At 42.7% G+C, this 27,011-nt stretch overlaps 1 protein-coding gene and 1 pseudogene across 1 annotated transcript; one reads left to right on the top strand and one right to left on the bottom strand.

Annotated features, from left to right (window-relative positions):
- Positions 1 to 26,778, top strand: FAM89A (family with sequence similarity 89 member A). The gene is made up of 2 exons (XM_064276650.1): positions 1 to 297; positions 25,656 to 26,778. The coding sequence occupies exons 1-2, from the start codon at positions 1 to 3 to the stop codon at positions 25,917 to 25,919; spliced, it is 561 nt and encodes a 186-aa protein (XP_064132720.1). The 3' UTR covers positions 25,920 to 26,778.
- Positions 6,279 to 7,629, bottom strand: LOC111750906 (small nuclear ribonucleoprotein G-like; annotated as a pseudogene).
- Positions 26,779 to 27,011: the final 233 nt, after the last annotated feature.

Here is a 27,011-nt window from a genome sequence, read left to right as displayed (position 1 = left end):
ATGAGCGGGTGGGCGCCACCGGCACCGGCGGACGCGGGCGGTCTGGGAGGCGTGCGGGGGCTGCGGGTCGACGGGCTGCCGCCACTGCCCAAGAGCCTCAGCGGGCTGCTCAACTCGTCGTCGGGCGGCGGCGCGCCGGGCGGCTGGAGGCATCTGGAGCGGCTTTACGCGCAGAAATCGCGCATCCAGGACGAGCTGAGTCGCGGAGGCCAGAGGGGCGGTGCGGCGCGGGCCGCGGCGTTGCCGGCCAAGCCCCCCAACCTGGACGCGGCGTTGGCACTGCTTCGCAAAGAGATGGTAAGAGGAGTTCCGCGGGCCGTCCCTTCGCGTCGGGGCGCGCAGCACCGGGAAGTTCTCTATTGCCCCAGCTGTCGGCTGGGAAGTCCCCGCGCCCACCCGTCCTCTCCCGCCCACTTGCTGACTCTTGCCCCAGGCGCCGACTATGAAAGACGAAGACTATCCTCTCACACCCCTCTTTTGCTTGCCCTCTCCGTGCCCAAGGCTGGACTTTGACCCCAGGAGGGTCTCCCAACTCTGAGGTCAGCCTTCGGGGGCAGGGCACCAGCCGCCCCCGTCCTGGCCCCATCTGGCTGGGAAACCCAGGCAGCAGGAGGCGCGGTGTGGGGTTCGTGTTGGCCTTGGGGGCTGGGGAGGGCTTTGTCACTTCTCTCCAGTCCGGGAGAGGCTTTCACTTCCCCCGAGTGGTTACGGGCAGTGTACGATTGTGTTTTCCTACCCAGAAGAGGACGGCTTTTTGTCAGCTGCGAGTGTAGACAACAGATTGAAGCAGCCGTCTCCCCCTCCCCCGCGCCCTCAGGCCGTGCGTTCAGAATCCGATTACCGCCCGGATGGCTCCGGCCCACAGATGGCCGCGAAAGCCGAGCGCGCGCCAGGCGCGTGAGGGCGGCCCCAGCGCCTTTCAGCTCTGTACGGCTAAATGCCTGAAACCGCTTGGAACTCCTGGGCATGTAATCGTCCTCCCCGTCCGGGGTGAAGTCCACATGGGTTCTTTGGGTTGTGTATGGGCTCCAAACCATGGGGCTTAGTTTCTCTCAGTCCTTGGGAAGAATATAAGGTGTTTGTGGATCTCCCCAGCTTTCTCTCTCAGGTTTAGCCCGATATCTCTCTCTGGAGATAAAAGAAAACCTCCCTCCTTTCTAACCCTCCTAGTGGTTCCCTGGCAACCTCTACACCCCCACTTGCTTTTAATCTGTTCTTTCCTTTCATCTAGTCCAGCATCTCTCCCTCCCCTAGTACAGGTACATATATCTAATATATGAAAGTTGATTTTCCTTAAGAATACATTCACAAAAAGATTCATATAAGAATCCTTTAAGTGTGCATCTAGTGTATTTAGGATTGTTTAGAAAAATTCCACTTATGCGTCCTTTTTTTTAAAAGGAGTATATCTGTTCTGAAAATTAAATCTTGATTGCATCCAGAAAAACAGCCCTAACACTTTTTTAATCAATTAGGTATTGTTTTCCCACTCTGTAGCTGGGATTGAAGCTATTTCCAATTCTCTCTGAAAAGATTTTCTGTTTCTTACTGAACCACATAAATTCCAAGTCAACCTTTTAAATTTATTAATGAACATTAATTGACAACAGCATTGCACAGCTGGTGGACTGCATTTTAATTAGATAAATCTACAGTGAGTATGTTTACAGTCTGAACTTGAATGTGGCATAAACATGGGGGAGAAAAAGGAAGACCCCTTCCCTGGTGATTTAAGTTCCATACTCGAACAGCAGCAACAACACAAATAGAACAGGAAGACAGACCCCAGAGCCTCTCTTATTGTGAAGTTCTAGGTTATAAACGTGACTGGAGTCTTGCTGTGGTGGTTTGGGATTCCATGTACCATTCCCGAAAGTGTTTTTCCGGGTCCCTTCTGGTATGACTCAAGAACAGCCATAACCTTATAATTATGCCTTAGACCAGAGCGATCTCTGAACCTGCCTATTTGAAGCACATGGAAAATAAACATCTGTCTTTGGTCTGTCTCATATTTAGCTGAGATAAAGATAGATATGGCTACAGGCTTTAACAAGTCTTTTCTAAGATAGGCCATAAGGTTTTTAAAAGTGCTGGTCTTTTGGCTTTTTAAGAATGTGTTTTGGTCTTCTGGAGATTTATTAGTCTGGGGCAGTGGGGTCTGAGTGGGCAGTCTCTAAGAATAGGGTCAACTCCACTGAGGTTTTGACTAGGGAGGCCTTGCAAAATAAGAACTGGGAGTGCATTCCTGAATTATCTCTAGACTAGCTTGTGTAGATCTGTTTAATTTGAAGGCCTAAGGTCAAATCTGTTACAAGGGGCATAACTAAATGTCATGGCAGAATGTGATAAATGCTTTAAAAGAAGAGTTTCATGAAAGCACAGAGAGAGAGATGACATCAGTGGGCATCTGGAAGGCTCCTTTTCATGAAGGAGGTGGTGGTGTAGCAATGCTTCAGGAGATGACAGCATTTTAACAAGGGAAACGAGATAGGAAACCAAGAAAACAAGTGGGTTGCCGTCAAGTCGATTCACGCTCATAGTGACCCTATAGGAAGAGTAGAACTGCCCCATAGGGTTTCCACGGAGCAGCTGGTGGATTTGAAGTGCTGACCTTTTGGTCAACAGCTGAGCTCTTGAGCACTGCGTCACAAGGGCTCCATGGAGATGGAAAGTAGCAGCAAAGCCAGACTGTGAATACTGCAAACTGAGTAGACTGAGTGTACACTTAACATTGTGAGATAGAGTGAGTGGGGTGGGCCGGGAAAGGCATGAGGTAGGCTGGGAACACCTCAGGTAAGCAGAGTAGGGTTTAGGTATGCTTTGAGCAAATGAATTTCAAAGCAGAGTATAGGAGGAAGAGGCTGGAAGTGGAGGACTAATCATGAAGATATGGAGGTGTGCATGGAGGAGGTAATGAGAGCTCCAGTAGAGTGGGGTCATGTAGAAAGAGGGATCAAATGGGAGAGACTTTTCTGAGGCAGAATCTGCAGGAAATGCTGATTAAATACTAGGTTTGGGAAGGTGTTGAAAAAGGAATCAGAGGTAACTTAAGATTTTTAATGGAAAGTACAGCTAAGCAAAACAATTAAAAGTTATAATCAAAGTGTCGAGAGAATTACTGTTAATATTTGGAATATCCATATAGGCACAATGTAAGTGCTCTTCGTACATTATCTTATTTAATCTTTGTATCTTCTTCGTGAGATAGGTACTCAGAGTCTCTCTGTTTTACGTTAAAAAAAAAAAATCATGTGCTTATAGGTGATTTAAGTAACTCAGTAACACCCCTAAGGTCACAGATCCAACCAGGTCTGTCTAGCTCCAAAGCCCTGTTTAACCATTGCACTGTACTACCTACGTGTACACACACGCACACACACTGTCTGTCACACACACGAATCATGTCATACATTCTGGTTTGCTGGGGTTTTTTTTGCACATATTGCAAACATTTTCTGTGACAATATGTTTTATTCTAAAGCAGTGTCTTCAATGACTGCTTAGTGTGCCTTTGTATGGCAGTAGTAGCGAGTTTTTGACCCTTGACAATTGATCATTGGGAAAGTGGGGTTCTGCGCAGCAGTAGGGGTCAGGAGGAGTGGCTGCTTTAGGGAAGAAGGCGGTTTTCCATTACATCAGTGAAAGAGTATGTTAAACATTTCAGAATGTGGATCTGGGGATTGGAAGAAAGAGTTTGTTCTAGAGATAACTGATTGAAGAGGTGGTGGAAGCTGAGGGAGTAAATGAAATTTCAAAGGAAGAAGACACAAAAGGGCACAGAGGGTGGACTCTCTGAGGAAGCTGGTGTTGGGGAGTAGACAGTGGAGGAGGGGAGCTTATATGGGCAGAGAGAGTTCTGTCCCATGACTGGTTGAAGCCCTGCTTTGAGTGTTGTGGTTTCCACTCCAAATATCAATACTTCTTATTCTAGTAACCCCTTGTCTGTGAGTCCCCATCCCTGTCCCCGCCCCCCGCCATGAGCCCATTTGAAAAGCTACAAGGGTCACTCAAATGGTTATTTATTGCTCTATGAAAAACCAAACCCATTGCCATCGGGTCAATTTCTACTCATAGCCACTCTTTAGACTAAAGAAAAAATTTAAATAGTCGATGTCTTAGTTATCTAGTGCTGCTATCACAGAAATACCACAAGTGGATGGCTTTAACAAAGAGAAATTCATTTCTTCACAGTAAAGTAGGCTAAAAGTCCAAATTCAGGGTGTCAGCTCCAGGGGAAGACACTCTGTCTCTGTTGGCCTTCTCATCAGTGTTTCCCGGACTAGGAGCTTCTTGAACACGGGGACCCCGAGTCCAGAGGACGCGCTCTACCCCTGATGCTCCTTTCTTGGTGGTATGAGTCCAGTTCCCCCCCATCCCTCCCATCCCCCCCCCCACACCCCCATCCCCCACTCCCTTCTCTCTTTTATATCTCAAGAGATTGCCTCAAGACACAATCCAGACTTGTAGGTTGAGTCCTGCCTCACTAACACAGCTGCCACCCGTCCTCCCTCATTAACATCATAGAGGCAGGATTTATATAGGAAGATCACACAATACTGGAAATCGTGGCTCAGCCCAATTCATACATACATTTTGGGGGGGGGACATAATTCAATCCATGACAGTTGACTTTTTTTTTTTTATCATGTCTGGTAGATTTCGCACATCTTTACATCAATATAGTTGCTTTAGTTTAGACCAGTTCTTATTTTTCACGACCACAGTTTGAACTAGCTTTTGCAGATGTATATGCTTTTAAAGATTAAAACCTTTTAAAAAGTCTTGTAAATGTATGCAGAAACAGACTAGAGCAGAACTCATGGGGAACCAGGAAGCCCACCATATTCTTCTCCTCCCCACCCCTGTTTCATTGTTTTCTGCATTTTGGAATAAGACTGCTGACAGTTTCCATGTTCTCAGTTCCAACCACATGTCTTAGTTCCAGTTTGTAAATACCGTGGAAGGATGCCGTTGGTGTCTAGCTCTGGACCAGTTAATAGTGACTGAGGGCAGATCATATTTACTAAGATGGTGTAACCAACCATGTGGTAGGGTGGGGGGAGGGCCACTTCCCCAAAGAAAGAACAGTTTCCAGAAATGGAGCAGGGGCTGCCAGACAGCCAAAATAATAGACGTCTGCTCTATACCCCTTTTTATGTAAAAATATTTTATTCTCAAGGGTCCCACAATTTGAACGATTTTTATCTATAAACTGGCAGACTAGTTTGGCTACCTAAATATCTGCTGTCTTCAAATTACCACAGTGGTTTACAGATGCCCTTTACCTCTGTGTCAGTTGGGGACTCCTGGCAGAGTCATTCCTGGCACAGATTTCTACATAGGCCATCCCTCCCTCCAGCAGCGCCTGGAGTAGGTTAGTTAATCAAGCTTGTGGATACTCACAAGGGTGACATGAGAGCATAGAACCTGAAAGAGAGACTCACCTTTGGGCAGAAGGCCATTGAGGGTCAGCTTCCCAGGGTATTAAGGGTTATGCTTCTCAAATCAGCAGGAAGTTTAGTTGTTTCATTCCGGGACCCTTTGCCTCATTTTTTCTTCAGACTCTCAAACAGCGATTTTGATCTCTCACCTCTGTATGAGCGAGAAGACATCCACACAGAACTTTTGAGTTACTGAGCTGCAGTGGTCTGGTGAAGAAATGAATCAGTTTTGTCTAAAAAAAATAGGTTTGATGTCTGAAACTAGCAACACTTATCCTTCCCATGTTTAACCTGAGACAACAAAATGTCCTCTTGCCTTTGTCTGCATCCAGATGCTTGCCGAGTGCCTACTAGTGAGCTTCTCCCGCGGACTGTATTCCAGGAGACAAGTATTAGCTTGGCTAGCAGGCAGCCCAGAGGAGATCAGCTCCTTTCCCGGACATGAAAGGAGGTTTCTATCTTTAAGAGAGTTTATGGTAAAAGTTCAGTCTCAAATTAGGCCTGTTAGGTGCCTTCTCAATTGAATTTAAGCAGAGGAGACTAGGAATGTCCAATGGCCTTTAATACCGTTTTTTTTTTTTTTTTTTTCCAGTCTTGGGTAGTCTCCCTGCTAGAATACGTTAATGCAGTATTCGTCCAAGGATGGATACCAGCCCCAGAATTCTCTTAGGCCCCTGGCTAAAATGAAGATTTCTGTGTTCCATCTATACCTACTGTATCAGAACCTGGGAGAAAACAAAATCTGCATTTTAACACGTTATTAAGATGTAGGGAAGGCATGAACCAAGAGTCAGAAGTTCAAGTTCCATGTTATTAAATGATGTGATGTGCCTTGGCAAACCACTTCCCTATTTGGGGCTACAGATCCCCTGTTGGGCAGATGAGGGGGAGGTACCACAGAGGATCCTCTCGACTACAGCAGCATGATTCTGTCCCCTCATGTCCATAAACAAGTTTGCTGTCATAAAACAACTTGGGGGTAGGAGAAGGACGGATACATACAGCAGTGTGCTTACTTGAACCTGAGGACATTTGCACAACTCTACCTAGTTGTGTAAAATTCACTTAATGCAAAGAACTGGAAGGCAGAAAGGAAGAATGGTACACATTTGCTATTCCTGGGTCTCGGTTCATCAAAAATTAGACTTTGTCTATAATAGTCTTAAAAGTTTTTAGGTCACATCTTGCCCTATAGTACTGGTCCGTATCCCAGTATTCCCCCAATAAAAGCAAAAACCAAACAATAATATATAATACCTCGTGCATGCGAAAGCACACAAGTGCGGGAGGTGTGGAAAAGGCAGGCAATTGGCCATGGGCCTAGGGCTTATATTCAGTTGTTATTTTTTTAACTATTGCAAGAGTGTATTTAGCTAAAAAAATGTAATAGGAAGAAAGTACGCAGCCCAGTTTTTACATCAGAGTAAAACAAGCCCTTTCGAGACGGCACATGTGGGAACAATTGATTTTTCTACTGAGCACAGCCGTTATTTATACTCGTTCCAAGGCTTCTAACATGATATTATTTCTTCGTGTTACCGCCATTCCAGTATGGTACTCTTGCCCACTAGTTGCCATCTGCACGTATTGATCTACCGCAAGATTGGTAATGGAATCAGATCACTGCAATATTCCTTGGATATGTCTGCCACCGTTTAATTTCAATGATAACTTCTTGTCCGTAAATTTTTTCAACTCAGATGGGTGAGCTTTTGCCCACTGTGTCTACTCGGTGGGCTCAGTGTTGCCTTGCCTCATGTTCACTTTTTGCTTTATCCCCCATTGCAGTTATAGTATAGTCCTAACTTGCAAGGATTTAAAGAATTGGAAGATATTTTTTGTACAACTTTAAACTTGTATCTATTACCGTACTTACTGTGGAGCCTTAGTGGCATAGTGGTCAGCAGTTCGAATCTACTAGCTGCTCTTTGGAAACCCTATGGGGCAGTTCTGCTATGTCCTATGGGGTCACTATGAGTTGGAATCGACTTTATGGTGACAGGTTTGGTTTTAGTTTTAAGTTTCCACATTAGAAACAGCCCAGGCGTTTCTGCATTTCCAAGCACAGTGAATGAGTAGCAAACGTCAGAGGCCCCCTGCTCCAGGCCCCTGTCTCTTGGCATTGCTGGACCTTTGAGGTCAGGTAAGCAAGGGTATTCATAGGCGGACTCCAGAAGAGGAGGTCCATGCTCACCTTGCAGTTCACTACCACCAAGCAGGAGTTCGAAGCTTTGAAGCTTTGCTCCTGGAATACTCAGATAAACTTCCTAGAAACTTCACACGCTTGTTTGAAAAGCCAAGTTTTCATGATTGTGTAGGAAACCCTGCGGCCCACAGACTCCACTAGCAGGAAACCAGCCCTAGGCTGTGTAGGTCAGATATTAGCCCCTTCTTGCCCAGCGTCATTCTTAAGAGTCCTGGCCTCCCATGCACCTCATTCTTTGCCCAGATGCTCCAGATGTTTCCAAGTGATAATTACGCATGGCTCATAAAGGTTGCTCATTCTTTCCTGTGGTTCCTTACCCCACAAACAACACAGAGATGTTCATTCTCCCTCATGAAGTTTGGAGACAGAAGAAAAACCTTAGCCTTCCTTACAGCGATACTGAAATTCTTTAAGGCATGTGGCCTTTTCAGTTCTTTATGAACACTTTCTGTTCACTTCCTTGATTGACCCTAAGAGCCATGGGCTGGCCTGCTTTTGCAAGTGAGAGCATCGAAGTTCCAAGGATTCATGGAGGGAGGCACCCTCCTTGACTGAAGAAGTGGTGGTGTTAGGTGGCCCTCCAACCAGTGCTTTCTAGCTGAGGGGCCATGTCTATTGAATGTCAGGCCTGTTCCAGCCAGGAGCGGTGGGGTGAGGAAGAAGATTACTGAAATACATATGGAAAGAGGGTGTTTGGTGTATTCTTAGGTTGTTGGCAATCCTTGGAATTAGATATAGAATATCCAAGTTCAAAGCAGCTAAATAGAAATAACCACAGATATGCAAATTAAAACAGTAAGGTAAAAAAACAAACAAAAAACCCATATGTTTTCATGCTTTATCTAAAAAAAACCAGCAAAGATTAAAAAGAAAGATAATAGTGATGGAGTTTGAAGAAATAAACCTTCTCATGCATTGCTGGTGGGAATGTGAAGTGGTGGAAATGGTACTTCTTTTTTTTTTGAGGACAGTTTGGGAATACCTATGAAATTGAATATGTACCTGTCTTTTGATGCTGTGATTTCATGTTTTATTAAATAGCAAAAGAGAACTGCAGTACAGTTTTTAAGTGTTTGTAAGTTAGGTCCCAAAAGGGATTTAAAATATGGGTAATATAACTATTATTATCATCATATAGCTAAAGTCATTTGTTGAATCTTACACCAATACAAATGTAGGATTATTCCATGACTAAAAGTGGTCCACATCTCATAACCATATTACTGGAGCTCTCTCTTCCCATTATAACTAATACTTTTTTTTTTAATATTATTTTGTTGTTGTTGAGAATATACACAGCAAAATATACACCAATTCAACAGTTTCAACATGTATAATTTAGTGCTGCTGATTACATTCTTCGAGCTGTGCAACCATTGTCACCCTCCTTTTCTGAGTTGTTGTTTATCATTAATATAAACTCACTGCCCCCTAAGGTTCCTGTCTAATCTTTTGAGTTGGTGTTGTCAGTTTGATCCCATATAGATAGTTCTTAAAAGAGCACAGTGCTCAAGGCAGACATTTTTTTTACTAGTTAAGCTAAACTATTATTCAATTATGAGGTGACTTCAGGGGGATATTTTTGGTTTAAGGTTTAAAGATTATCTCAGGGAAGTATTTTCAGGGGTTCATTCGTCCTCCTTGGCTCCAGAAAGTCCAGATTTGAAATTTGAAATTGTGTTCTGCATTTTCCCCCTTTTGATCAGGATTCTTCTATGGAATCTTAGATCTAAATGTTCAGTAATGGTAGCCAAGCACCATCCAGTTCTTCTGGTTTCATGGCAAAGGAGGCAATTTTTTCATGGAGGAAATTAGCCACGTGTTTCATATCCTCCTTCTCTTCCTGACTCTTCTTCTTCGTCTGCTGACCCAGGCAAATAAAGACCAATTGTTGTGCCTTGGGTGGCCGCTTACAAGCTTTTAAGACCCCAGGAACTACATAACTAGCTAGGAGGTAGAACAGAAGCACCAAACACGTTATTAGGCCAATTAACTGGAATGTGCAATGAAACCATGGCCCTAAACCTCCAAACCAAGAACCACATCTCTTGAGGTGTTTAGTTATACATAAGCAGACTCAGTAGCTATTCTTTTTTGTTGTGTTGCTGTTGTTGTAAATATGTCTATCATGCAACTTTTATTACTTCAGCTTTTTACAAGTGTACAGCTTATTGACAGCAATTACAATATTCCACTCTGCAACCTTACCCTTAATCAATGCAATTTTTCTATCACCGTTAACTCCCGTTTTTTCTCTCCTTCCTGCCCCTGGTAACCACTAATAAACTTTGGTTTCTATACATTTACCTTTTCTTGTCTTTTTATATGAGTGAGGTAATACAATATTTGTTCTTTTGTGACTGGCTTATTTCACTCAGCTCCGTCCATACTGTAGCGTGTGGAAACTTTATTTCTCCTCCTGGCTGAGTAGTATATTCCATTGTATGTATGTACCACATTTTGTTTTCATCTTTTGATGGACATTTAGGTTGTTTCCACCTTTTGGCTATTGTGAATAGTGCTGCAGTGAACATTGTTGTACAAGCCTTTATTTGAGTCTCAGCCTTCAGGTCTTTTGGGTGTACTTCTAGGAGTGGAATTTCTGGGTCATATAGTAGTTCCACAGAGCCCTGGTGGTGCATTGGTTAAGACTTATGGCTGCTAACCAAAAGTTGGGCAATTTGAATCCACCAGCTGCTCCTTGGAGGCCCTATGGGTAAGTTCTACTCTGTTCTGTAGGGTCGCTGTGAGTCGAAACTGACTTGACGGCACCTAAGAACAACAACATGATAGTTTTGTTTTTAGTTTTTTGAGGAACAACCACACTGTTTTCCACAAAAGCTGTTCCATTTTGCATTTCCACCAGCAATGGATAAGGATTTCGGTTTCCTCACATCCTCGCCAACATTTGTTATTTTCTGTTTTTTTAATCTTAGCTATCCTAGTGGGAGTGAAATGGTATCTCATTGTGGTTTTGATTTGCATCTCTCTGATGCCTACTGATACTGAGCAGTTTTTCATGTGTTTGGTGGTAATATAACTTAATATTTTAACATTATTTCTGGTATCGCTTTCCTTACTAAATGAAGTCTACAATTAAAAAAAAAAAAGTTTAGTGAAAGGATGCCTAAAACTCTGCAGCCAAAGAAATTAGGTGTATAGAAAATTCCGGGAGAACTAGAGAGATAAAACACTAAGAAAGATAATTAGTTGATATACATGTAAAAACTCTCCCATTTTATTTATGATTCTAGTACTAATATGCTCTAAAATGTTTTTGCAAAAGTTTATCTGGGAACAAGTAAAAAACCTTAAGATATCAAATTCTTTGTAACTGTGTCTTCCAGATGTGGCTTACATAAGGTAAAAAAAAAAAAAACCTTTGCTGTCGAGTTGATTCTGACTCATAACTACCGTATAGGACAGAGTAGAACTGCCCCATACAGTTTCCCAGACTGTAATGTTTATGGAAGCAGACTGGCACATCTTTCTCCCCCAGAGCAGCTGGTGGGTTTGAACCACTGACCTTTCAGTTAGCAGCCGAGCACCTAACCACTGGGCTGTCAGGGCTCTTTTATGTAAGGTTAGTCAAGCTTACTCCATATATATATATATATATATATATATATATATATATATGTATGTATATATATATATGTATATATATATATATATTTCCTAAGAACCCAATCTGTGGCAAAATGGCACAAATTTGGTATGAAAGCATTGGGTGTTGGTCACTACTATTTACCAAGTACTTTTTCCACCCCATTTTTATTTTTTCCAGGGTTTTCTATTTTAAGCTCACACACACATACTTAACATTGGAGTTCGTCTTTTGAGATCCCAAGTGGGTCATTCTGTGTAGAAGAACATCTTTCCATGTCCATATATGTGGAGTTACCACACTCTGTAACAATTGCTCAGTACTCCATATTGATGACCACTTGGTCTAGTTCCAGTTTTTCACAGTATAAAAAAGTGACAAACCAGTACACGTATAAATTTTTGTATGGGTAATGGTGGCCAAAAAGCAAATTAGATATGGATAAAGAGTCTTGAGGGATATATGCTAAACTGTTAAAAAGTGGGTATCTGTAGACTAGAAGTTCTTGAAGTGTGGTCTAGGGACCCATGGGGTCTCAGAGGTCCTTTTAGGGGTCCTGAATTATAATTGATGGTATTAAAAAACACGTGATTTTTCTTGATATATGTGCGAAAAGTATCAGTATTTCGAAGTTCTGCATAACTCAGTGGATCAGTTTTCTGCATTTTTCAAATGACCAATGCTTGATGCTATAAAATCGCCCATGATTTGAAAGATCCAGTCAAAGTGCAAGACCAATGGATTTTAATGTAATAGAGCATGGACAATTCATTGATATGGTTTCAGATTTCACAATGTAGCCCACCTAAAGTATAGTATCAAAGAAGAATATCCACAATTATCTGAAAAGGCTCTTAAAATACTCCCTTTTTCAATTACATAGCTGTGTGAGGCCAGATACTCTTTATTTACTTCAAACAAAACAGCATATTACAAAGGACCGAATGCAGAAGCAGATATGAAACTCCAGCTGCCTTCTAAGCCAGACATTAAAAATATTTACCAAAAATGTTATTTTTCGTAAAAATATTTTTGTTAACATGTAATGTGTTTATTAATTTCTAATGGATTAATTTTTTTTAATTTCTCAGTTTTAATCTCTAATACGGTAGATACTGATAGACATAATCTACATGAACAAAAGCTCCATGAGACCGTCAATAATTTTAAGAGTATCTGTTAGAATGGCATGACGGGGCTGTCTGACCTTTGTCTTCACAAAGGGGAAGGAGAATCAAGAACAACATCTCAAGGCTTATTCCTGTGAGTTGGAGGTCAGACATACGTCCTCTTTCCAACCTTTTTATCAATTCTGACACCAACCGTCCCTCTCATGATACTCTTTACTTCTCTGCTGAGTTTGATATTTCGTTGCAATGGCCACACAGAACTCAGACAATACTTGTGATTATGGGGTTTATTAGGGAGGTAACAGATTTAAGACTAGGAGGGACTCAAGATACAGTTTTTCCATCAGTGTAGCTTCTTCTCAGCTGTGTCCACAGGCATGCCTCTCTCTGGCCCTTGGCCTCTTGGCCTCTTCCGTGTTTGGGCAAGTGTTAAAAAGCTCTTTAGTTCTACCAATAAGTGCCTAGAGGCACCCCACTCCACCAGGAAGCCTGGACCAAGGGCACTCAGCTCTCTTGTTCCGTGGGTCAACAAGCCTAGCTCCGTTGACAAGTGCCTGGGGACACCCCACTCTGCCAGTAAGCCTCCTGCTGGAAGGCATTCAGGTTTCTCGCTCTTTGGGCCAGGAAACCCCCTAGGCCATCTCCTGCTGATCTCCTGGTTCTGCTGCCTCTGCTGTTGCAGCTTCTCACTGTCTTTCACTGTCTCCAGTGTTAGAGCTCTTTCTCTCAATCTCCTGGATCTAGGAAGCTTTGAGCACAGGGATCCCAGTTCCAAAGGATGCACTCTACTCCTAGCTCTTCTTTCTTGGTGGTAGCGAGATCCCCTTCTGCTCTGGGATTGGCTCTCTTTTAAGCTTAGCAGGATAGCAAAACTGACTAGTCACCTTGTTAAGGTTCTATACACCTTATTTGTGTGGTCCCACCCCCACAGGGTTCCATGCACCTTATTTGCATTAGCAGCAAGCTGTCCAATCCCTTTGGTGGGCCACAAGTGCCTAATTTGCATTGTCCCACCCAGTTGTTTTGTGGAGGTCACAAAGACTATGGATAGAAGAGCTATATTAAGTGATTCACTGCACTGCAGTGTCCCAAGACCAAAACATTTGAGGACTGCTACTTTATAGCATGGAATTATAGAAGATTGGCCTTTTCTGCCTTATAATTATGAACCATTTGGATTTTTAAAACAATTAGAATGTTTTATTTTTATAATAAGAAAAAATTAAAAGAATGTATATAGACATTTCTTAAAGAACATTGCCAATTGTGTTTCTTCATCTGTACCGAGTAAAGAACAATGGAAATTGGTTTAATTTGTCCTAACCTTAGTTTAGTTTAGAGATAAACAAGAATGTCCTCATGAGAGTTGTTATTTCAGGATGGGCTTCTAGTGGTGAGTATCAAATACCTCTCTGTATCTGTGTGGGTACCTTCAGTTGTAAGTAGCAGAAAACCCAACTCAAATTGGCCTAAATAAAAGAGGAATTTGTAAAGGGTAGAGGAGGGACCAGCTGTGATCTGTACAGCTGGGCATTTTGGGTTTGACCTAATCTGGGGGTTCAGTTAAGCAACCTGGTTTATTTATGTCTGAATCACTATGGCTTTTCAGGGTCTGGTGCTCAGCTTGGCGGGTCTAAAATTTGAAGCTGGCGAAGTAACACAAATGTGTTCCTGTCCAGGGGAGGAGAATGTTGCTTCGGAGACTACCTTATGGATCGGAAGCTTGCTGAGTGAGCACAGAATTAGAAGCCACAGAGGAGTTTAGAGGTCTCTAAGGGACATTCCTATCAAGCTTGGGTAGCTGAGGTAACAGCCCCTTCCCTTCCAGATAAACACTGATGAAGTCTTTTTCTTTGGTTCAGAAATTAGGTTACAATCGATTAGGTCACTGCTTGCTTTAGTTACATGCCAGTCCCATGGCCACATACTAGACACCTTGATTAGATTTGGGGCATTTTCCAAGTCTTTTCTAAAATAAATTTACACACTATCTGTATATGCTTATTCATTCATTATGTTTTCAAAAGGCAACCTTAAAAGTTTTCTCATACATTACTATGCATTCATATAGAAAATCAGAAAATTGAGAAAAGCCAGAATTTGCTGTGAGTGCACCAGCTTAGTTGTCAAAAGCATCCATTCTGGCGTCTTACAGACCTGGTTTCAAATCCCTGCTCTGCCACTTACTAACTGTGTGGTCTTATGCAAATTCCTTCATCTTTCCGTGTTTCTGTGTTTCCATGTCCTTATCTTAAGAGAGAATTGATAGCCTATCTCACAGAACAAAGATGAGGATTGAATATTTGTGTAAAGCTGTAATTAGTTTTTTAGAACAAATTCCTAGAAATGAACCAGTTGGTTAGTCAAAGTCATGCAACATTTTAAGGTGTTTGGCAAGTATTGCCAGTTCTCCAAGAGAGTTTGACAGTTATGTAGTCCTAGTAGTGCACATCTGTTATGTCTTTTTTTTTTTTTTTTAATTATTGCTAGTTTTTAGAATGATAAGTAACATGTTTGTTGGGGAAAAAAGTTAAGCAGTACAGAAGGTTGTAACGTGAAAAGTCAGTGTCCCCTCTTCTCTACTGAGTCCCACGTTCTGGAAGTAGTTCTCTAATAGTGTGTATCTTTTCAGTACATTTTCTCCTCAGGTCAAAGCTTGTACACATGTGTGCATGTACGTGTGGAGTGAAATCACTAAATATGCTATCCTGGACCTTGAATTTTTGTGCTTCACAGTATACCTTGGTCACTCTTCCGTTATGGTACCTGCAGAGTTGCTTCATGCTTTTAAATGATGGCCTTGTTTTTTATTGTGTGGCTACAATAGTTCTTTAAACCAAGTAACTATTATCCATTATGTTTTGATCTAACCCTTCCATACAACAAACTTTTTTTGCATCTGTCCTCAAGTTTGGGGACCTTGTACTATAGGTCCTGATTACATAGCTTAACTTTGGACCTGTGCTTCACCCCTATGTGAGGTGGGATATTTTTCAGTTTAGGTTGGAGCCATTGCAATGATAGGGGAGACAATGGATTTTGTACAGGGTTGTGGTGGGTTGTCTGTTTCAGAGACAATCCTATTATGACTTACTGACCATAACCCATTGTAGCAGCCTTCCCTGCTTCCTCCCTTGACCTACCCACATATCCTTTTCCCATATGGAGAAAGGTGGAAATACTTCTTTTTTGTGTTTGTTTTTTTGCTTTCTACGCATCATTGTTTGGAAACCCTGGTGCCATAGTGGTTAAGTGCTACAGCAGCTAACCAAAAGGTCAGTGGTTCACATCCACCAGCTGCTCCTTGGAAACTCTATGGGACAGTTCTACTCTGTCCTATAGGGCCACTATGACTCGCAGTTGACTCGAGGGCAATGGGTTTGGTTTTGGAGGTAATTTACTAGCAAATTTATCAACATAAACAAAATGAACTTCTTCCCAAGGACAATGATGACCCATAAAAACCCATTGCCTATAGGACAGAGTAGAACTACCCCATAGAGTTTCCAAGGAGCGCCTGGTAGATTCAAACTGCTGTCCTTTTGGTTAGCAGCTGTAGCCCTTAACCACTGCGCCACCAGGGTTTCCAGTAAATTACCCCAGCTTTTAGTTTTATTTCTTAAAACTAAAACAAGATATTTTTAAATACAATTTTTTATTTCTAAAAGATCTCTCAAGATGTTTTCAGTCAACGAAAATTTCCTTCTAAAAGTTTTCATCTTCTAAAGAAGCCCTGGTAGCACAGTGGTTAAAGTGCTCAGCTGCTAACCAAAAGGCTGGTGGTTTGAACCCACCAGCTGTTCTGCAGAAGATATGGCAGTCTGCTGCCATAAAGATTTACAGCCTTGGAAGCCCTCTGGGGGCAGTCCTGCTCTGTCCTGTAGGGTCTCTATGAGTCTGCATCAACTTGATGGCGGTGGGTTTGGTTTGGTTTCTGGTCTCAAATTCTAAGCCTTGTTTCTGATGGTGGTGTTTCTATTGTAAGTTTTAAAAAGTTATGAGGGACTTTCCCTCCCCCACTGCACCTGCCAAAGATATTCAAAGATTTAGTGACGTGAAACCACCACCCTGGAGGCATATATTCATGTGGTAAACCTATTATTAACTTTTAAAAATCACAAGTAAGAGGAAATCATTGCAAAGGTAGTTCAGGATTGTTTGGTCCCATTGTTAGGAATGTTCTGGGTTGGTAAGCCACCTGTGTCTGCCACAGGCGGGGGTAAATGGGAGAAGACTCAGATCAGAGGGGAAGGAAGCAGGAAACCTGAACAAACAGAGAGGAAGGAATCGCGTTAGCAGTTTAAAGCAACGGAAACTAGTTGATTGTTCTTAACTGTCTTTAAAACCTACAGATTTCAAGTCTGAAAATTCTGTATTTTTCTTAAATAAGTGAACCTATCTGGATTTTTTTTTTTTTTTTTTCAAGAAAGCTGTATTTTCTGAATCCAGCTGTGAATTAGGAGACCAGCCCTCCTTCAAGGACATGGCACTAAGATGATAGACTTCCTGTGCTCTTGTAATGGGGACTGTGAGTGATGGGTTTTAATGGGCTTGCTGAGGGGCTTCCCACCCCCCTTTTCTTCTGGGAGGATAAGACATTCTTGTTGATGAGTGATTCCACCATGCCTTGAAGCACAGCTCTGCAGATTTAGTTGTTCAGGCTGGTGCTTCTTGCCCCTTCACACGTACACAGACCCATATGCCTTCAGTGTGGAGAAACTGGCTTTCAGGGGCAGACTGCCACTTGTCTCTCCCTTACCCTCACTGCACATGGCAACTCCATAAAGAGTACTCGGGGAGCAAACTTGATTTCGTGGAGGGAGCCATGCTGACACTTAGTAGTCAGACAACTTCCAAAGGGGCATCTTGGGATATAGGTACAAAGGGCTGCCTGTTCAGCCCTGGTCTCAGTGCTGCCATCTTCAAATCTCCACACTTGACTGAGGGCTAATAACCAAGGGTCAGAAGAGCCTGATGGTTCCATTGTCAGCCTGTGTCTATAGCCAGATGTTCCCTGGGAGAATGCCTACAATCTGTACAGCCGGGCATTTATATGGAGTCAAGAAACCTTTTAGGGCCTGCTGTGGGAGGCTCTGCTGGTGCTGAGGGATCCAAAGTAGAAGCAGGGTTGCTGTGTTAAAGGAGTGCACACTGCATGAGGAGAAGGAGGTCCTTGTACATGGCTGTAATGTAAGGTAGAAACATAGCAAATGTCATAAAGGAGGCAGAGAAAGTGAGAAAGTGAAGTTCACTTGAGGCTGAAGCAATTGAAGTCTAAAAAGTGGGGAGAACCCAGTGTCTTAGTTATCTAGTGCTGCTATAACAGAAATACCACAAGTGAATGGCTTTAACAGAAATTTATTCTCTCACAGTTTAGGAGGGTAGAAGTCTGAATTCAGGATGTCAGCTTCAGGGAAAGGCTTTTTCTCTCTGTCAGCTCTGGGGGAAGGTCCTTGTCATCAATCTTCCCTTGGTCTAGGAGCGTCTCAGCATAAGGATCCCAGGTCCAAAGGACACGCTCTGCTCCTGGCTCTTCCTTCTTGGTGGTATGAGGCCCATCTCCTTTCTGCTTGCTTCTTTCTTTTTTTATCTCAAAAGAGATTGACTCAAGATACAACCTAATCCTATATATTGAGTCCTGCCTCATTAACATAACTGCCTGTAATCCTGCCTCATTAATATCATTGAAGTTAGGATTTACAACACATAGGGTAATCATGTCAGATCACAAAATGGTGGGCAACCAACACAATACTGGAAATCATGGCCTAGCCAAGTTGACACACATATTTGGGGGAGACAGTTCAAAACAACTGGCGTTAAGCTAGGCAGCAGAAGAGGCTTTATAGATGAAATGGGAACAGAAAGAGCCTCAACTTGACCCTTGTATGAGGTGGAGGTAGGGAAGAAAGGGACCTAAGCCCAAAGAATAGATTCTGACCAGATTATGGAATGCCGGGTAAGGATTTCTGACTTGCCTATGGAGAAGTTTAGTGAAGCTTTTGTACATCAAAACACTTCACCAAAAAGCTGAAAAGACAAGCAACTGACTGGGAGATTATCCTTGGAAACCACCTATCCAATAAGAATCTAATAACCAAAATATATATAAAACTTAGACAACAACAGAAAGACAAATAACCCAGTCATAAAATGGGCAAAGAACTTGAATAGACGTTTCACCAAAGAGGACATTCAAATGGCCACTGAACACATGAATAGATGCTTAACATCATTAGCCATCAGAGAGATGCAAATCAAAACCACAATGAGATACCATTTCACTACCACTAGAATGGTTAAGATGAAACAAAGAAACAAACAAAAAATAACAGATGTTGGCGAGGACGTGGGGAAATTGGAACCCTTATCCATTGCTGGTGGGAATGTAAAATGGTATAGCCGTTTTGTGGAAAACTGAAAATAGAACTACCAAATGATTCAACAACTCTACTCCTAGGTATATACTCAAAAGACTTGAAAGCAGAGACTCAAAAAGAGACTTGTATACCATGTTTATTGCAGCAGTATTCACAGTAGCCAAAAGGTGGAAACAACTTAAATGCCCATCAGCAGATGAATGGATAAACAAAATGTGGTACATCCATACAATGGAATACTACTCGGTCAGGAGGAGAAATGAAGTCTTGATACATGCTACAGTATGGATGGAGCTTGAAGGCATTACGCTGAGTGAAATAAGCCAATCACAAAAGGACAAATATTGTATGACCTCACTTATATTAAAAGACAAGAATAGCCAAATGTGTAGAGATCAAAGTTTAGTAGTGGTTACCAAGTGTGGAATGGAGAGGGAGGGGAAGTTATTGCTTGTGGAGTACTGAGTTTTGGTTTGTGGAGTACTGAGTTTTGGTTTATGATGATGGAAAAATCGTATTGATTAAAGGTAGTGTTGCACAACCAGTTATTATAAGGGCTGTCAATAAGTTGTACATCTGTAAAATGTTGAATTGGCAAAAGTTGTATGATAGATATATGTACAGCAATGACAGAAGGAAAAAAAAAAGGCAAGAAAGAGGAGCTGCTGAGGCCGATTATGTACAACTAAAAACCTCATGGGGTTCAGTTGCTTGATTTGGAGGTTTAGGGCCACGGTTTCATGGGATATCCCAGTTAACTGGCCTAATAAAATGTTCAGTTTGTCTGTTCCACCTCCTAGTTCATTGCATAGTTCCTGGGGTCTTAAAAGCTTGCAAGTGGCCATCCAAGACTCAACAATTGGCCGCCATTTGCCTGCAGCAACAGAGAAAGTCAGGAATTGAAGGAGGAAATGGAATGTGTAGCTAATTGCTTCCATGAACAACTGCCTCCTTTGCTGTGAGACCAGAACTAGATGGTGCCTGGCTACCATTACTGAACATTTTGATCAAAGATTCCATAGAATAATCCTGATCAGAGGGGGAAAATGCAGAAAGAATTTCAAATTCTCATAGAGTCTAGACTTTCTGGAGCCATGGAAGCTAGCTGAGCCTCTGAAACTGTTGCCTTGAGATAATCTTTAAACCTTAAACCAAAAAATATCCCCTGAAGTCTAATTAAAACCAAACGATAGTTTAGTTTAACTAGTAAAGAAAGTCTGCCTTGAGCATTATGCTCTTTTAAGATCTATGTACATGGGATCAAATTGACAACAGTAACTTGAAAGATTAGATAGGAACCTTAGTGGGCAGTGAGTTTATGTCACTGGGGGTGGAACAACTCAGAAGAGGGTGAGAATGGTTGCAGAAGTTGAGGAATGTAATCAACTTCACTGAATTGTACATGTAGAAACTGTTGAATTGGTGTATGTTTTGCTATGTAAGTTCTCAACAACAACAACAACAAGTTAAGTGGAAGTGTTAAAACAGCCACGCCCAAGGAAGAGGTTTCCTGGTTAGGAAGTTAGGTGTGTTCATTTCACCACTCGCTTCATGTCACAGCTAATTTAGTGGAGTTCTGATAAGTAAGGGGGAGTTTAGTGAGGTGCCAGAAGAAGGTGGCACCAAGAAGCTGGGATGTGGGTGGATCTGTCATTCAGTCATGGGTGTATGTGTGCACATGTGTGTTTAAAGCCTTGTTAAATTACTCTACATTTTGTTGTGTAATAGGTTGTGTGGCAGGAATCACACTGTACTTCTAGGTGGGTCAAACCTTTGTTTCTGGGATAGCGTTCCACCCGATGACATGACGGGGCTGCTTTGTTAGTCATCTGCTCGCTGCAATGCAGAACGGCCGGGGACACAGCCCTGTTTTCTGCTGACTCCCTGTCTCAGGCTAATCCTGTTCAGGCCTGGGAGTACTTTGGGAGTGGTACTTGTGTGAAAATCAAATCCCACTTCCCTGACTCCAAATGTATGTTGATCAATCCAAATCAATTTATTATCAGTTCTGTTCCCCTCTCTTCCACTTCTGTTCTGACACCAGCTGCACGGCAGAACTGCTTCCTCTGACTCTAGCCACCCAGAACTAGGTCAGAGCTCATAAATTAAAGGACACAGTCCTCCAGACTGCCAAATCTGCCCAAGACTTCAGATGCCATCTGCAAGCTTGGGTGTCCTAACACTCTCACTTTTGACCTTTTTGGCTACAAATTCAGGTTTTCACACTACCGCTTTAGGATGCCAGCTGTAAGCTCGGGAGTCCCCAGGGCACCCTCATTTCTGACCTACTGGCTCCCACTACCTGGGGTTGGATAATTTGCTAGAACAACTCACAGAACTCAAGAAATTGCCATGCTTAAGACTGCGGTTTTCTTATAGCAAAAAAAGATACAAGTAAAGAGACGTATAGGGTGAGGTCTGGGAGGGTTCCCACTGCAGAGCTTCCATGTCCCAAAAAAGGGATGCACTACCTTCCCATGTGCGTGGATATCGGATCAGGAAGTCCATGGAGCTTTGGTGTCCAGAGCCTTTGTTATGGCCTCATTATGTAGTCATGATTGATTGAATGAGCCCCTTTTCCCTGAGGGTGGGCTGATATCACATGGTGGTCTTTTAGGCCAGCCCCCACCTAAATCACTACATTAGCACAAACCTTCAGGTGTAGTCCAGAGGCCTCATCAAAGACACTTGAACTGTGGGAAATTCTAAGGAACCAAGGACAAAAAAACAGATACTTTGGGTAAAGTTAAATTCTTTACCCCACAGTACCTTAAGGAGGAAAGTGTGGAACCTTGTGTCTTGGTAGCATGGGGTCATGGGAAGTCATAGCCTTTGAAACCTAGAAGGGATTTTTTAAAGCCATAGAGCCCAGGCTCCTATGTTTACCTGGGCTGAGCTCAAACTATCCCACGAGGGTGAAAATGAGCTCACTGCCACTTATGTATTTTCCATCATTCATTCCTGAGGTAGGAAATAATAGTCTTGGGCTTGCCTAACCTGACTAGTATCAAAGTGACTCAGGAGAAGTACATCTAGATTCTCAGAGTGAATCATTTCCATTACTGTTGAGCAAATATTGGGAGGGTGTGACTTTTTTTTAAATTACAATTTATATCCTAATAATTGGAAACCCTGGTGGCATAGTGGTTAAGTGCTACAGTTGCTAACCTAAAGGTTAGCAGTTCAAATCCACCAGGCACTCCTTGGAAACTCTATGGGGCAGTTCTACCCTGTCCTTTAGGGTTGCTATGAGTCGGAATCAACTTGACAGCAACGGGTTCGGGTTATCCTAATAATTAAATCTTAGAAAAGAGAGATATATTTGAATTTTCCCAGTCAGAATCTTGTGGCTTGGTTACTGTATTCAAATCCGGATACTATAGACGAATCTTGGGAAATAGAGCAAGTCCAGAAGAAAGAGACTAGGATAGGTAGTGGACCAGAATATCATAATGAAAATAGTTGAGGGTATTTAGCTTAGAAAAGAGAAGATTTACTTTTTAGGGGTTGGGATGGGTGAGTAAAAATTATCTTCAAATATTTAAAGAGTGGTTATGAAAAAGAGAACTTAGATTTGTTTGTGTGTGAAAGGTTACCTAGAGCACAAAGAGCTCTATAGAACCTACGTGCTGGTAGATTTTGATTGTATGAGGAACCATTACATCTGTTTGAAGAAGAATGACCCAGCTTGGGAGGTACTGGGCTTCTCCCTTTTCAGTTTTGACGTAAGACATCCAAGGGCCTTTCCTGTTGGAAACTCTGCCCTGATAGCAGCAGCTGTTGCTATTTTTAGAAATAAGGCAGTTGTCTCACGGTTAATAAGTGGCAAAGCCAGGATCTGAACATGGACAGGCAGGCTCCAGATCCTGCATTTTTAATTCTATGTTCTTCTGTCTTGGCTAGCCTAAAACTGAGTGATTACAGTGAAGTGTAAGTTGCCCGGGAAAGACAGAAAAATATTTGCATGAAGAATTCTGGTTCTTTACCAGAACTGGGCACTAGAATCATCTGGGGGTAATTTTGAAAACACACATGTCAGGATCCACCCTCCCACCTGCCCACATGCATGGCTCACATGCTAATTGAGGGAAAGAATCGATGGTATCTGACCATAGGCAGGTATGTTGTGGCGGCCCGGGCGTCTTGGTTTACCAAATTCTTACCTCTTAAAGCAAACAAAAAACCAAATGTATTGCCTTCAAGCCGATTCCGACTCATAGTGACCCTATAAGATAGAGTAGAACTGCCTATAGGGTTCCCAAGGCTGTAATCTTTATAGAAGCAGACTACTACATCTTTCTTCTGTGGAGCTTCTGGTGGGTTCAAACCACCGACCTTTTGGTCAGCAGCCATGTACTTAACCACTGTGCCACCAGGCCCCCTTTCTTACTTTTTAAAGGTATGCTTTTGAGAGTAGGATGCCATTGAGCCAAGCCTGTGCCCTCTTTTTGGGAAACTCTCTTCTAAGCACTTGGAACTCATTGCAAAGAACAAAGGACAAAGAAGCAACAGTTTGCTATTGGAGTCTCAAAGTTTTTGAACTAGCCATAGATGACACAGCCTAAACCTCTTGTTGTATAGGCCGGTCAAGGGCGAGGACCTTCAACAAAGCCATCTAGAATAGCAAAGCTTGGCCTAGAGACCATGCCTCCCAATCATGGCTTTTAGGAGTTCTAGGGTAGAAGGATGCATGCGAAAGCTAGACAACGAATAAGGAAGGCCAAAGAATTGATGCCTTTTTGGTATTGGCAAAAAATATTGAATGTATCATGGATTGCCAAAAGAGTGAACAAATCTATCTTGGAAGAAGTACAGCCAGAATGCTCCTTAAAAGCAAGGATGGTGAGGCTTCGTCTCACATACTTTGGACATGTTATCAGGAGTGACCAGTCCCTGGAGAAGGACATCATGCTTGGTAAAGTAGAGGGTCAGCAAAAAAGAGGAAGACCCTCAAAGAGATGGATTAACACAGTGGCTGCAACAATGGGCTCAAACACAGCAACGATTATGAGGAAGGTGCAGGATCAGGCAGGGTTTCATTCTATTGTATATAGGGGTCGCTATGAGCTGGAACTGACTTGACAGCACCTAAGAGCAACAGCAACAGAGTAGAAGGAATTCTAGAGTAATGTGGGGTTGCTACAGTAACAACAGACTGCCTCTTACGGGAAGTCTTCCATTGGGTTTCTCAAGAGAATACACTACATAAACATAACATAGTTCTGTTTTTTATAGTTTATTCAGGCTGTAGTAGGGACATTGCCAGTGTTTACTTGATGATTTACACTGGTTAAGGAAGGGTATGAAGAATAACCTGGAATTCAGCACCCTATCTTGTCACAAGATGATACTCCTCTCCCAACCTCAGCTTTCCTTTTGTGAAAGTCCGTCTTATGGGGTAAACCTCTTTACTGGATTAATGAGTCATGAATGTTTTCTATGTATTTTTATATGCACGCATACCAAGTACCTTTAGCACTTAGCACAGCATTTGGTACACAGGAGGCATTCGGTTGCTGTTTGTTGAAATGAATTAATACTCCATTTGATCCCCCAAGTAACTTAGTAAGAAAAATTATTATTCCTTTTTGACATTGACCAAGGCACAGAAGTGGTAAATAACTTACTTAAGGTCCAAGAAGCAGAAGGCAGGTTCCTGGCGCCATGTTTAGAGGCTCTTCCCTGCTACTCGGAATAAGGTGGGCAGGCAGCATGCTGCATCAGCACCACCAGGAGCTTGTTAGAAGCCTGGACTGCCAGTAGCCTAACCTACCGAACCAGAATCTGCACTTTTAACAAGATGCCCAAGGGATTCTCATGCACATGGAAGTTTAGGATGCACTGATATATACTGCATTGCTAAATGTGTTAACCCTCCTCTTTGTGGGATTGATATAACAATGCTCTCCTGGTATCTGTGTTCCTTCCCCGGGGTGGGCTGTGGGGAAGAGAGGAATTTGAAGATAAGCAGATATCTAATATCTAACTTGTTAATGGAGCCCTGGTGGTGTAGTGGTTAAGAGCTTGGCTGCTAACCAAAAGGCCAACAGTTCAAATCCACCAGTCTCTCCTTGGAAACCCTGTGGGGCAGTTCTACTCTGTCCTATAGGGTCCCTATGAGTAGGAACCAACTTGAGGGCACCTAACAATAACAACAACTTGTTAATATTTGTGGTTTCTTCACCACTCCTTGTGAAGCCCCCAGGGAGAGCTCTAGGGGACCTTACCTTATTGGGCTGTCTTCTGTCGTGCGCTCTGAAGAGTGCTCCCACAACCATTCCTGGTTAAGACTGTCTTAGTAAGATGGACCCTCTCAGGAGGAGGGTCCTGACCACTGGCCTCTTCTGAGAGCCTGGGGGCTGGCCTGGTCAGAGAGTGGTGCTCCAGGAGGCAGTGCATGATGCTGACTGGTGAACCACTGCCACAGGCAAGAGGGGACCTTTTGACCAGGGAGTCATGAGAGTGACTGGGTCTCTTGGGATCCTGATGCCATATTAGGGAAGGCAGTGTGATTCTTCCCTTCATCTGACCACAGGGAGAGAAAATGACACACTTGCATATTGGTGTCCAAAGTGAAACCACCTGGAGATACCAGCTGTGCAATACTGTTGCATTAGCAGGTGTGTTCAGGAACACCAGGTAAATTCCACAGGCTGGGGGCTCACTTCCTCACAGTCGTAATCCTTCCCTGACACACTGAGTAATTGTCTGAGGTGTGGGGAAACTCAATTAAGATTTTCTTAAAACTGGAAGTACAAAGCATCCAGCAGTGCTTTGAGTCATCAGCTGTACAGAAAAATGCTTAGCCACCAGCATGTTGCTGGCGGAGTGCGTAATCTTAAAATTAACCCAAGTGTTGACTTCTTGTTTTATCTTCCGCCCCTCCACAAGGTTGGCCTCCGACAGCTGGACATGTCCCTGCTCTGTCAACTCTACAGCCTCTATGAGTCAATTCAGGAGTACAAGGGAGCATGCCAGGCAGCCTCCAGCCCAGACTGCTCTTACACTCTGGAAAACGGCTTCTTTGATGAGGAAGAGGACTATTTCCAGGAGCAGGGCCGGCTCCATGACGGGAGGGAGCAAGGAGCCCCGCGGGACATGGCGCCGCCCATCTCACCCCTGTCCAGCAGTGACTGGATCCTGGAGCCCATCTAGGGTCCTCAGGAGGGCTGTGATTGTTGGAGAAACCCTTACAACTGGACCATGGCAGCACTTGCTTCTCCTCTTGCAAATGCTTCTTTTAGGACCCTCCCGTGCTCCCCACTGGAGGGCCTTGGCATGTGGGATGAACACTGCCAGGCAGATTCGTGAACAGGTCTTCTCCATCAACATGTGTGGGTAGTCTATTTTAATGGCTGGGGTTTTTGCCAATGCAGACCTGAGGTGCTTAGCAGTATCTGTGACTCCCTCCTGCTGGGGAGTCATATGATACATTGATGAGAGGGTCCCTGCAAAATGCCTTAGTGGGTGTTTGATTAGTGTGGGTATCCTTGCGGATAGTAGCTTATCGGCACCATCCTTGTGGTGGGGCTCCTGCCTCAAGGCTGGGATGTATGAAAAGTAACATTTTACTGTTCCTCTTCCTCAGTACCTTCCACAGCTGTGCTTTTTATTTAAATGAACCTTTAAGTCATTGGTTCAGCTTTACTTATTTGTAAGCCGCATTACTAACTGTCCGGGCAACTCAGTGAAAGCTTTTTGCTGAAAAAGTAAACATTTCAGATCACACCTATCAACTTTTTTCTCAGTCTGTCAAAAAATCTAAATCATTCTTTGTCCATCAGATATAGGTGGAAGGATGATATGCTGAATGGAAAAAAAAAAAAAACTGGGGCAAACTAATGTTTTGTATTCTTCATTGTAAGATAGTAAATTTTTTGTTTTTAAAGATTCTGAATGTAAACTAGTATGTTTAAGATATACTAGTAAACAAGTATGTAAACTGTCCTCATCTGCTTAAAACAATGATTACCTTAAGCCTTAATATATTTATTAAACTACTTTATGAAAACTTTACACTTTGTAGGTGTAAATGACCATAAAATGGTATCTGTCTATAGATACATTTTTGTCTGGATAGAATCACCAACTTTCATAACTTGAGTGCATTGAATCAAATCAAATGCTGAAGACAATTTTGATTTGTTTTCTGAAAGAAATCTGAAAGATACTTTATTCCTCTTTTAACCTGATTCTGGAGTCGTTTTATTGATAGTAGACCACTATTAACTTTAGGTCTCAGCACTG

Source organism: Loxodonta africana, chromosome 25 (assembly GCF_030014295.1).
Source record: "Loxodonta africana isolate mLoxAfr1 chromosome 25, mLoxAfr1.hap2, whole genome shotgun sequence".
In the NCBI taxonomy this organism is placed as follows: Eukaryota; Metazoa; Chordata; class Mammalia; order Proboscidea; family Elephantidae; genus Loxodonta; species Loxodonta africana.
The sequence above is the reverse complement of the archived record's forward strand: the minus strand, read 5'-3'. Positions and strand labels throughout refer to the sequence as shown.